This window comes from Caloenas nicobarica, chromosome Z (assembly GCF_036013445.1).
Source record: "Caloenas nicobarica isolate bCalNic1 chromosome Z, bCalNic1.hap1, whole genome shotgun sequence".
In the NCBI taxonomy this organism is placed as follows: Eukaryota; Metazoa; Chordata; class Aves; order Columbiformes; family Columbidae; genus Caloenas; species Caloenas nicobarica.
The window spans coordinates 77502721-77515805 of NC_088284.1; the positions used below are offsets into that span (position 1 = coordinate 77502721).

Below are 13085 nucleotides of genomic sequence, written 5' to 3' on the forward strand. Positions count from 1 at the left end.
GCCAAGCAGCATAAGCCATGACAGGGTCATGGGTGCACAAATTCAAGCAAGTTTGTAAGGCGCAGGAGCTGAGGAGATGCTGCTGAAGATGCTGTTTTTGTACAGGAGGGCTGGCAGAGCTGGCACTTGCAGCGAGTGGCTTTGCCAGCAGACACGGATGAAGAAACAGCTCTGCCTTTCACCCAAGGATGACTACGGTCTGGCTCTTCTCTGCAACCCTATAAATAGGCTGTATCAAAAACAGGATTTTGTTTTCCAGGCCCTTCGAGTCTTTATGGTCTCCTTTTAAAAAAAAGCTCTCAAGATAGAGGAAAATGCGTTGTCAAGTTTACACATGTTTTGCGGCTGTGTGCTTACATTCTGCTATATACTGATTGATTCATTTGGGGGAGGCAGGAACCAGTTGTAACTCTTCTATCCATGTGTGACATGTTTTGCTGCATTATGACACTACATTTTCACTGACTTCATTTTTTTTTAATCGTTTTTGTTCAGAGTCTAGGATTGTCTTTACCACAAGCAGTGTTTAGCCAAAACTTTAAATGTAATTGATTATAATGAAAACTGCATTTGGGGAATAAACTCTTGTTTGTAATGCAAATAGATTCATATTTCTGCTCAGTTTTTCTGGGTAGATGAGCACTGCAGGAAATCTGGGCATAGGTGTATTTTTATTTCATTAATTATGAAGATTAGCTCAGAAAAGGGTGTTTTAGATGCAGTAGAATAAACGGGCACTTTGAGACTTTATTTTCTTTCCTGAATATTTTCTTTATGAAGTGTTTTCCTGTATCTGAGAAGAAAGTAGCAGACAGAACGACAGCAGTAAATATCACAAAGAAGCCTGAATGAAACCAGCATGCTGTTCATAATTTTGCTTTGTTCTTGCCTACCAAACTCCTTTACCTAAGTCTTTTTCTTGTCTGTTCCCCAGCTATGCTAGTACTTCTAATTTTAACAGCTATTCTGATGCATATATGTTAATAGACTTATATAACTTATACAGTACATCTCAGTAAATCTGACAATGTACAGCTCACAGCTCACTTCAAACTAGAGCAATAATTCAAGAAAGCAGAACATAAAAATGGTGCAGAGAGAATTGAAATCAGCACAATAGTTTTTATATAAATTACGTACATTTATTCTATATTTCATAATAATTTTATATAATAACTCAATTTTAGTCATATCTGATGGGTCTAATTTTAGGCAATTAATATATTTTAGCCGTTATGGAAAAAGGGAATTTTGATGAAAAAAGACAGGGTGGCATAGAACAATAAAACCACGGTCTTTATATATAACTATCTGTATGTATGTGACATGTCCAAATGTGAGTCAATCATTTATCACAGTTATATTCTCACAGCCATAGATGAACAGGCAATTGCAACATAATAAAATTAGTCCAACTGTGATGGTTGCCTAAAGCTCCTGCAAGCATGTAGGTAGGATTAATCATGTAGGATTCATTTCATTCCTACCTACAGAGTAAGGAGCAAAAATCAGCAGGAAAATGCTTAGCACATTTTGCTTTTAAAAATGCTATATTCTCATAATTTAAGCACTGCCACTAGTACCATAGATGGGCTGGAGTAGGGACAATGAGATGCTAAATGCACCAGACTAAGCCTGTTTGCACTTGGAGGATTCCCCAGAGTGTAGTTTCCCCCCCACCTTTTATTTTTTGAGCTTTACATGAGAGCAAGATGGTTGTAAACGGGAGGGAATGTGACTCAACAGATGAATGGGGCATGCTGATCTCTTTCGTCTTATTTCTCTTCCCCCTTCCCACTTCCAAGTGTTGCCAAATTCACTGAAAACAGACAGGCTGCATTGGGTAATTTACATTGCCTACTGACCAGATACCATAGAGCAACTCAGAGATAAATGAACAATCATTTACTCTCGTGGAAATTTTATAACTTAAGGAGGATTTGCCCTAATTACTGTCTTTTACTGAATATGAACTGGTGACCTGAGGGCATAAAGCTCTGTATCCCATTACTAATTCCACAAGCCATTCATTTACTTAGAGCATTTTAAAAGCTTTTCTGAAAAAGAGATTGGGAAACTTTGAGTATGTGGCTCTCAGAGGGACCAAGAGGAATAACTTGGAGTTATTCTCCCCTCCTGCACAGACCCCAAACTCTGTGCAGACTCTTATTTTTATGCTACCTGAGAAACACATAACAAAATTCTTACCAAAACAATTTCAATACATTCTGTATCTGCCAAGAATTTTCCTATACTCTAGACCTCTAATTTTCCTTTCTTTCAATTACACTGCTTGTCAGGTTGCATTACAGATGAGTAACACAGAAACATAAAGATATACCCTCTGGAAGAAAAAAATTCAGTTTTACAGGATGAACAAGCTTAATCGTACATAGTAATTATATCAGTAAATGATAACAACTATAGTATCCTAGAGTGTCCCTTAAATCCAATGGAAATAACATTTAAAAGAGAATTTCCCAGAGTTGTGGAGAATAACCTCTTAAGAGACTTCTGCGCTGAGCGCAGCTGATGATGGATAATTATTTTTTTAATCTTAAAATTGGGAAAATATTTCTCACCCTTACACCAGAGGTTTCACATCCTTACTTCACCTCATGTACCTATAGGATGTGTTAGTTCCAGATCTTTGTTGTGCTACCCAAAGAAGACTCTAAGGCACTATCTAATAAGACTTTCCTAATACCTGACAAAAATACTATGCAATAGCTATATCTGATCTATGTATCTAAACATATGTCAGAAATTATTTCCCCAAACCCATTATTTACCGGGGTGGGGGGGGAATAAAGTAGTATAAATCAACAAGAGAAGTATTTTCATGTTGCCTCTTTCTTTGGTAGAAAAAGCACCACTCAAACAAGAAATAATTTACTGAAAACTCTCTAATATTATAAATGTAACTTTGTTATTGATACAAGAAAATAGGACGTCAAATTTGAATAAATATACCTTTCTGCTCCCCTCGCTACCACTACTACTTAACAAAAACGTGTTAATACTCAAAACAATACAACTCACCCAAGAAGACAAACAAACCTAAGAGTCACACAAATGGGTGAACACAAATTTTATTTTTTTAAACAGTAAAATTATTTTTCTCTTTCTTACTATGTATTCAAGAGGAATCTACTAATTAAAAAAGTTATGACTTATTTCTGCATTTAAAAAGACCAAGTGTATTTTTACGTGGATTCAGGCCTTCATTCACTTTTGCATGTAACAGTAGTGTCTTCATGACAAGTACAATAAATGTTATTTTTGTATTTGGTTTAAAAAATGTATGCATTAACATGAAGTGAAATTAATAGAGTTCTACTTTAGAAAGCATTCTACTTTAAAAGATGAAGTTACAAATTTTTTGTATGAAGTTGAATATAATTGTAGCTGGACATTGTTTCAATTTTTATAAATTTTTATTGTGTTTCTCTGAGCTTTTTTTTTTCTTTTTTTTTTTTTTAATTCCAGAGAAGTATACTACTTCGCTCCCAAGCAGCTACAAAGGTTATCAGCTGAGAATTTGAACAACATAAATCTGGACTAGGAGAAATGTGCATTAACAACAGTGGGCCAGCAATTACAGATACCTGCTATCCCCTGCCCCCCAATCACAAATCCCCAAAACAAACAGTGACTGATATTAAACTTAATTTCTTTACTCTTATTAAGCAAGACTGTTGTCTGGTGTCTTTTTGCTTGCATGTATGGGATGATAACTTTGGCTCAGATCACTGTTGTCAAGGCTGCTGTGTCTACAGCCTTTTAAGATTTTTTTTTTCTGCTGTTACAAATATTTTCTCCAGGCGTTTGTACAGTCCCAGCTGCATCTGAATGGATTCATTAAAATGTTTTTCAATATATTGCATCTGTATCAAATATAAATGCTATGTTCTCACAAAAAGGCATTGTCTCAGAAATTTCACATGATCTTGAGATGATGTGGGCACCCTACAATGTTTGATTTCTATTGAGAGAACAGTGTATTCCATGTCCCATAAAACTGATTTTTATGGTATATGAGTCTGTCTACCTTCAAAGTAAGGTGCTATACTTCTGAAAGCTGCTCAGCTGCATAATATATTAAATGTCTCTTTCAAGGTGACTATGGGGAATGTTACTTCTAGTTTATCAAACCTGTTTCTGTTGAATTATGCACCCCAGTGGCAGATTATTTGCAGGTGTTATGCCAGATGGATAGAATTCTGTGTATCAGTATCGAGCCTTGTGAACGTCACAAATTCTTCCCAGGGTTACTTATTTATTCCAGATGGCACCCGCTGCGCTCTCTGTATCTTTCTTCCAATCTGTGGGGCTTACTTTTGTCCAAAGAAATAAGAATGTTTTAATATTTTACACATTTTTCCTATTTTTATGCCAATATGTGAGAGTATCTTGACAGAATAAGCAAAAAGCGATTTGCATTTATACTCAGTTCACACTGAATAAGAAAAAAAGGAAATTTTATCCTACTATGTCTTTTTAATTCTAAAGTAATTTTCCCAGTTACCAAGGGCTTTCTGAAACTCAGAGCAATCATAGCCTGATGTCTGCCGAACCCTTTCCTTGCAAGAGCTCAGTCATCAGGCTGTCTCTTGACTCACATTTGGAGAACATTATGAAATCCGTGTTATGACATGCCAATGTCTTTGGAACATTTGAAGTACTAATTTAAGCTATCTCCCAAGAATGCTGAGACAGTTTTGTGCTTTGGCTATTTGTGCGCTGTAGGACAATACTCTTCTTAAGGATCCCGCACTAATCACAGGGTCTGTGAAATTCTCATTACACAGCTGTCAGAACAGGGAGAAGGGGAGTAATCTCTACTAACTTTAAAAATCAGAGCTCTGCTCTGACAGTCTTAATATGAAAATTTTAGCTCTGTGAAGAAAGTTTAAAGTATTATTTTCACTATGCTTTGCATCATAAATCTGGAACTTAGTTTAGGTCTGTTGTATGTGTATTATATAAAGAACTTCTGGAGCTTTAAATTGAGTATGTCTGCATATCTTTAAACCTTTGGTCAACAAACTGAATTCTGGCTCTTCCATTTTAATCTCAGCTAGGGAACCTTTGCCATCTCTGGAGGAAAGGAACCATCTGACAATAGCCTTAAGGAGAAAAGCCTGTCTTTTCTCCTCTATGTGATTTTAGCACTGATTTGGGCTACCAGCATTTCCACATTTGAAATGTTGCTTTCTTTTTCAGCATTACCCTTGACGTTTTGCTTCACGTGGTGCATTGAACTGACCCTCCCTGACTGTCCTCTTCCTCTCCCATATTATTGCCCACCAGCCTCCTCAATCTGCTCTGTGTTTTGGTCTCTTTTTTTTCCTATTTCAGAGTCCCAGTCTTACCCCAGGATCTCTGCGGGTGATTTTCACCTCTTGACCAACCACCTGTTTTTCCAGCCTTAGAGGTCTCTGCTCCGTGGCTCCCAACTTTGCCTTCTCCACGACTCTCTCTCCATCACCAGCCTCCAAGTAGCTCCTTCCTCTGTTCCTCACTGTTAGGATCCTCATGCTGCCTTCTCCAGTTCCCTGGCCATTCTTACCCCTTGCTTACTCACACTGGCTTCCTCTGCTCTTTACCTGCCATGTTCTCATTCTTACCAATCTGCCAACCAGGCTGAATTCTTCTGCCGCACACTTGCTTTTACCTCTTGCCTAAATAGAGCCATTTCTTCAGTTTAATTGAGTCCCTTGATTACAGCTTTTCTCTTTTTTTTTTTTTTTTCTGCTTTTGATTTTCTCCAGCCTGACTGTGAGAGAGCTTCTACTGTGATTTTTTTTTTCCATTTTGTTTCAATCATCCTTCATATTTTTTCCATGCTGTCCCTGACCACAGGCAAGAACTCCCCAATGACCTCTACAGACACACCAAACTGTTTCTTCCAAAAGTTCCTCTACAACCTTCTTGCGCTATTTATCTCCCAAAATCTCAGCAACAAGTATGTCAGTTGTGTGACGCGAATGCTGCCTGTCACACCAGGTAGTGCATTTACTAGTCCTTTTACTTCTCCTTCTGACTGACTTTAGCAATCTAATCTTATGCTTAGACTAAGTTGTTCCTGGCGTGGATCCTTTCCTTGTGTTTATGCAGCATTTAGCACAAAGAGGCTAAGGCACTAAACCCCTGTGATTATATCCTCACCTGCATAACAGGTAAATGATCTGCAGTTATATACCTTCTGCTGAAATCTCCCACCGAAACAAGTGGTCCCTTTGTTACCCTTCCCTATGGCAGTAAAAATCCTTTCCTCAGAGTTTTCAGATCATGTGAATCAGTGTGTGTGGAGCTGCAGAACAGCTAGACGGCACTTGAGTATGTTGTAATGAGATATTTCTGCTACGTGCAGAACCATCATGCTCTTTTTTTCTTAAAATGAGCACAAATGCTCTTCCTTGGAAAGATATGCAAGTGGCAGCAGAGGTGCTACTCATGCTTTACATAGAGTCACAGTGAAATTATCCTCACTGCTGCTTTGTGGAAGACCTGGGGAGGGGAATGGCCTGGGATGCCTGAAGGACGGAGTCTCATTAAGACTCGTTCCACCGCCTTTCGCATAGGACCAAGGTGCACGAGTAGTCACGTCTATTCCACAGAAGCGCCAACTCCAACGTTTGCTTCCAGTTGCTAAAAAAATAAGTAACCACGAGGAATGAATTACCATGACCTGGTATGCACAATAATTCGAAATTGGTTAGCCAAGACAATCGTGCCCCCAAAACGTCTAGCTAAAATAGGAAATGTAAATCTTCTCAAATGACATTAAAAGCTAGATTAAACAAATAAAACATTGTTTGTAGTCATTTAAAAGGTGAATGATAAAAGGTAAATGACAGTTCCGTACACATGAGAATATTCTGTTATTTTGAAGATATTCAGGACTTACTGTACCAGTGATAAATAAGTTTGAAAACTTTCCTGCTTTACCAGATAACTAAATCTTAGCTTACACCACATAACTAAAGCTTGGCTTATAAATACCTTTCAAATAGCCAAATTATGCTCTGTGCCTTAAAGAGTAAACCATTATGTCAGGAAATCTGCATAAATAAAATTACAAAGAAGATATTTGTTCAGTTCTATATTTCAAACCATATATAGGAAGAGATACATAGGCATATTCTCAGTGAAACCTAGTTTCTTCCCTTTAAGATAATGCAGCAGCTCTCAAGAGCTTTAGAAAAATATTTCATCTCTATAAATTGCCTTGACGTCAAAAGGTGAATAATGATTTACTAATCACAACTTAAATGACAAATAAACATTTCAAAAGTGTAAAAACGTAGAGCAAATACATACAAATCCAGACATAAAAATAATAGCATAACAACACTTTTCCATTGCTTTAATATTTTTTTATTACCATTGAATTAATAATATTTTATCCAAAGTGTTTTTCGGAATAGAGGCCTAAATTTTCCATACTTTCTGAAATAGATTTTCCTGTCACCTGTCACTCAGAAGAGTGACAACTCACTGACTTGCCCCGCAAGCTCTCATGGTCACTTCTGGGTATCAGAATCAACAACTGCACTGTCATACAACGCTATGTATTTTGCTATTTATGACAGCTTTGAACAACATGCAGTGAATTAGCTTCCAATGGAAATTTCAAGGTAATTGTAGGTTAAATGAGTTAAATTATCTCAGATGATACGTAACCACAACTTTCCACCATAGTTTTGCAGAAAGCTCCTTGGGGCCTATATTGACACAACACTTGGGAATGTTGTTTTATAAATGAATCCCCTGGAATAAAAATACACAGAAAGGAAGGGTTGGTTAAGGAAGGTATAAAATAAAGTAAAACAGTGTGCTTGTCTGTATGTTCTTTTCTTCAGAGGCCTATGGAATAAATTACATCAATAGATTCCTTTACGTCTGTTTGCACATACAACTTGATCGTATTCATACATATGAATTGGGCCTGGAATTTCTTTTTTAAAAACCACAAACAACTCCTTCTTTATTGATGGTAATGAAGACATCATAAACCCCCCACATTTACTTATATGTGTTTAGATATATTAGATAGTATATAGAAACATAGATATATAGTAGATATTTAAAGCATTAAAAACTACTTTGTGCTTTTATAAGAATGGTCAAGTAATAAAGAAAATATAACTGAGAGAACTAAGTCATTCTTTGAAAAATAAAGCATGGGAATTTGTGACAAACTAGTGGTTATACAATCAGCATTCACAGTAGTGATCAGGAATAGTAGATGCCTCATAATTCCTATGGATTGCCATGCAATGACATATTCAACATTTTCAGCCTAGGAAAAACATCTGTGTGACCAGGAGAAAATGATGTAGCAAAGGGAAACACTCTCCTTCTCAATTTTGTACTTAAAATTTGACTCCTGTCAGTTATTTTTCACTGTATCTCTTGGGTGTTATGGTAGAATAGACAGTGCATAATCATTTCTGATTTCTGCAAATGCTTTATTAATGTACAGATTACATAAGCTGGGAGAAAAACTTGCAACCTTATCTTGGCTAAGATGGGTTCTTACTATAGCATTTGGTTGTGATATATGATGTGTTTGTTTTGGAAAACACTGTTCCCTCAGTGTCAAGCATCCAAAAACTCTTTTGAGTTGCAGTCTGTTTCTTTCCCTTAGTTTTACAGCTTTGCCATTAACTTGCATCAAGAGGTATGATATCCTACAAAATATCACACCTCGAATTAATACTGACTTGGACAGCACCAGCTGAGTGAAACCGAATTAATGATGCATTGTAAGAGGCAAGTAAGAACCCAGTCACTGAGAGGCGTGAATATGAGTTATTTAATACATGCAAATAATCCAAATGATCTTCAATCCCTGTCCAAAACCTGAACTTCCCTGGACATTATGTGTTAAGCTCAAATTTCACTATGTGAAGCCACAAGGGAAACCAGTTAGTTCCAGCTGATCTGTGCATCTGTTTGCTTCTTCCAAAACAAAGTTGTCTTTTCACGGAATGAGAGCCTTAAAACTCCACATGGGTCCACAGTTCCTGTAAATAATACTCAAAATCATGATCACTGGCAGAGATCACACAGGCAACACATTCTAACTTGTTCTCTACAGCCTGTGGAGTGTTGTAATTTTCACATTTTTGTTCAGACAGTCAGTAAGAGAATCAGTTTTTCTTACTCATAAGACTCGGTAAAGTGAAAGAGACAGAAAGCTACATACGCAACATATGCAAAAGACGTTTTTAAATAAAAGAGTTTCAAATGCCTTTTCGTGAAAGAATCTTAAAAGGAAGTTTAAAACATTTGGCAAATTAAAGGTGCAGGGTCCTCTAGTTGGTAGAATTTTCCAAATCGCTTATGTTTTATGTAAAACAATTCTTGATACCAGCTCCTTTGCCAGAGCTTTTTTAAAATTATTTTTTGTTTTTGTTTTGTTTTGTTTTTTAATAATTAAGGTCTGCTCGTACCTCATTCCGGTGTCCTGATTGCAGAAACAAACCCGCCCCTGCTGCTAGCCTCACTAAACTCAGTGTAAAAATAAACCCGAGTAACTCCTCTCCGAGCACAGCGTTGACAGATCTGCTTTTCGGGAGGTGATGAGCCTCTCTCAGCCGTCCCCGCACACCCATCCTCCCGCACCCTCGGGAGATGGAGCCTGTGTTCACCCGCGATGCTGCGGGATGCGGACACGGCTGCCTCCAGCAACGCGAGCTGGGATCTGTCCGTGATCCCTGCGTGCAGAAAACCAGCGCCGGCACATGCGGGCTTTCTGCAGTCCTGCCGGGTTATTCGTTCACAACACGGACGCCCAGGAAGGTGCAGGCATGTAATTCCCCGGGGTGAGACCTCCCGAAACGATCACCTCCCCCTCCTTGCCTTTAATCAATGTGAATATCGGGTTAAAAATAAGAGGTTTCTGGTGTTTCTCTTGGGGTTTCGCTTCTTGCCTTTGCTTTAATTCGCCATGCAGCTCGTAAACGAAGTTGCCGACTCCCGCAGCCGCGCTCACCCAGCCCTGACTCTTTCCAAGATTTTCCCTCAAAGAATCGAAAAGGCGAAAACTACCGGGAAACCAACCGCGAGCCCCAAACCGCCCAGCGGCTCCCGTCCCGTCCCGTCCAGCCTCACGGCATCGCTGCCTGCAGGTGCCCCAGCCGACCCCATCCCCGACCCCATCCCGAACCCCATCCCCTTCCCCAACCCCATCCCCGGGGCCGTGCGGTGCCCCCGTCGTCCCCCCCCACCCCGCCGCCGGGCGGAGGGAGGGACCGGGACGCCGCGGCGGCGACTTTGCTCTTTAAATCGCTCTCCAAAGCGGATTACGGCTGATCCCTCCACGTCACGCCGGAGTTGCCCGGAGGGCTGATCGCCGCCGCCGCCCGCTCTCCTCCCGCGGGGCGTCGGGGCGGTGGCGCAGGGAGGCGAGGCGGGGCGGGGGGACACACACGGGGTGGGGGGGGATGCCGCGGCGGGTTTAGCCACAGCCTCCCCCGGGGGGCGGGCGGAGCCCGGGGCGGGGGGCGGGAGCCGCCCGTCGGTGCGTGCCGGCGCCCATGAAGCGCGGCCGCGTTGCGGCGCAGCCGGGGCTGGTGCCGGCGCGCTGAGCGCCCGCGGAGGCTGCCCAGCGGCGAGCGGGCGGGCAGGGCTGCCGGGCACCATGCAGAAGAGCGTGCGGTACAACGAGGGGCACGCCCTGTACCTGGCGCTGCTGGCCCGCAAGGAAGGCACCAAGCGGGGCTACCTGAGCAAGAAGACGGCGGAGACCAACCGCTGGCACGAGAAGTGGTTCGCCCTCTACCAAAACGTGCTCTTCTACTTCGAGGGCGAGCAGAGCTCTCGACCCGCCGGCATGTACATGCTGGAGGGTTGCAACTGCGAGAGGGTGCCGGCTCCCAAGGGCTGCGCCGCCGGCAGCGCCAAGGATGCTGCGCTGGACAAGCAGGTACTGCCGCCCCGCGGGCAGCCCCGCGGCCGGCTCGGGTGCGGGGAGGGAGGGATGGAGCGGGGGAGGAGGGCAGGGAGGGAGGGCCCCGGCGCAGCGCTCCCCCGGTGCCAGGGGAGAGCGAGGCGCTGCCGGGGCCCCGACCGTCGGGCTGCTCGGGCCGCCTCCCCTCGCATCCCCGCGGGAGGATGGCGGTGACCGCCCCCGGTTCCCAGGCCCCAGTCGCTGGCTGGGAGGTCTGTGCCGCCGCCGGAGTGCTCGAAGAAGCAGCAGCCGCTGAGAAAGTGGCAGGGCCAGCGGCTTTCCCATCCCGTCTAATGACTTCCTTCTTCCCTCTTCCCCACCCCCTCCGCCCAGTGCATGCACACCTTATTGCAGTAGGTTACCCAGAGAGTAGCATCTCACAAACTAGTCATATTGATGCCAACACTTCTGCGATACAGCCACACATTTCTGACCACACTGAGTAAATACAAGGGTGCGAGGTTCCAAAGTACCAAATCAGCACGGGGACTCGAAGGGGTCACTGAGCCCATCTCTAGGCAGCTGTGGGGCTGCTGCCTCTCTCATTGATGCTGTGAGGAGTAACAGGCTCTCAGCTCTCACTTGGGAATCCCTTCAAGAGCGGGCTGGGGGCTGTGGGGCAAGGGTAGGCATGTGCCCTGATTTACAGCTGGCGCCATCCAGCAGAAGTTGGTGGGTTCTTTACCAGGCAGGTGTTCTGAAGCCAGTGGTGCTTGTAGTGGAAATGGTGGTGCAGTGCTTGAGCCAGATCTCACGTGGCTTTCATCAGGTGAAGAACGCTGAAGGCTTTGATGGTCTTCATTCCCATGAGGGGTGATGGTCCATAACGCATGAAATGCCAGACTCCCTCTCCACTCCAAGAAAGCTGATCAGTTTGACATACACATGTCAAACAAGCCAGTGGTTAAATACTATCTGTGTATTACATAACCATGAAGAAAAGGATACTGTAGTCGTTCAGCACAGAGATCAGGTCTCTTAACCACATGCCTCCTATTGCCTCATGTACATTCTTGATCTTATCTTCTCTCTGGTTGAAATTTGTTTGAATCTGCATCTGGCATGCCCCAGTGCCTCTCTCCCTGCACAGGAGAAGCCAAACAGGCATCAGACTGGTTTGGAAAAGTTTAGGTAACTGTCAGGAGGGTGGTTTCGAGCTGGCTGTGGGCGCTTCCTGCTGCTGGCGAGGAGGGGACACAGACCTAAGTCAGCTTCTGAAAACGAGCACATCTGCGTGCTGTGCTAGCGTGGTAACTTTGCAAGGATAGCTCAGAACCTTGCCATATGTTTGTGGGTTTTTTTCCCGTGTAGAACAAATACTTGTGTACTTAAGCAGTGTTTGAAATGGTACAAATGAACTTTGGGAAGTCAGGATGGTTGTAGTTATGTCATATTCTTGCGTCACATTCTTGCTTGTTGCTTTGAGGCATGATAAGCATTGATAAGCACTGATAAGCATGACGAGCATTGATAAAGGAAATACTGGAGGATTCCCTAGGTTAAATTAAACATGAATATTTCCCTTTCTGCTTTACATTGGCTTAATACACTCGTGTATCGGCAGTATTGTTAAACTACGGCTTGACTAAGAGAACTGTGTGAAAACAATGCCTTTCCATATCTGTTCTCCAGGATTTTTAAGTTGTGCTTTTAGAGTGGTGAATGTCTGAGCTGTTTGTAATTACATTTAGTGGTGCAGAGACAAAATAATTGCAGGGGATGAAGCTGAATTTTGCTTTGCTTTAAACGCCAACTATGTTCATGCTTCTAACAATAGCAGACTGCTATTAAAGAGGCAGAAGAACACTTCATTTTTTTTAAATGGGATCCTAGTTTGAATTTTCAAGGCAGACCATTAGAAAATATATTGGCTTTCTGTTTATCTTTTGCTTGATACAGAATAAAGCTTTTGATTGTTAATAGTTTTTACAGATGTTTACTCATTCAGGTGCACCCTGGTTTGTAAGTTCATTTAGACACAAAACATTGCTAAGGTGTACAGGAAACTCTCGCTGTGACTAAAAGTGATCAATCGTAAGAAAAAAGAGAAATATTTGAAAATTAAAGTATTTTTTATTCAGAAAATGTGCTCATATTCTTACAGGTAAAGTAAGAAACTGTG

The 13085-nt window shown here is 42.0% G+C and overlaps 1 protein-coding gene across 2 annotated transcripts in view; it reads left to right on the forward strand.

The window, feature by feature from the left end:
• The first annotated feature begins 10631 nt into the window (after positions 1-10631).
• RASGRF2 (Ras protein specific guanine nucleotide releasing factor 2) overlaps positions 10632-13085 on the forward strand; it is a 127264-nt gene continuing 124810 nt past the window's right edge. For both annotated transcript variants that reach the window (XM_065656759.1, XM_065656760.1), the window contains exon 1: positions 10632-10939. In XM_065656759.1, coding sequence (XP_065512831.1) covers positions 10655-10939 — 285 coding nt within the window. In that variant the 5' untranslated portion in view covers positions 10632-10654. The remainder of the gene's footprint in view (positions 10940-13085) is intronic.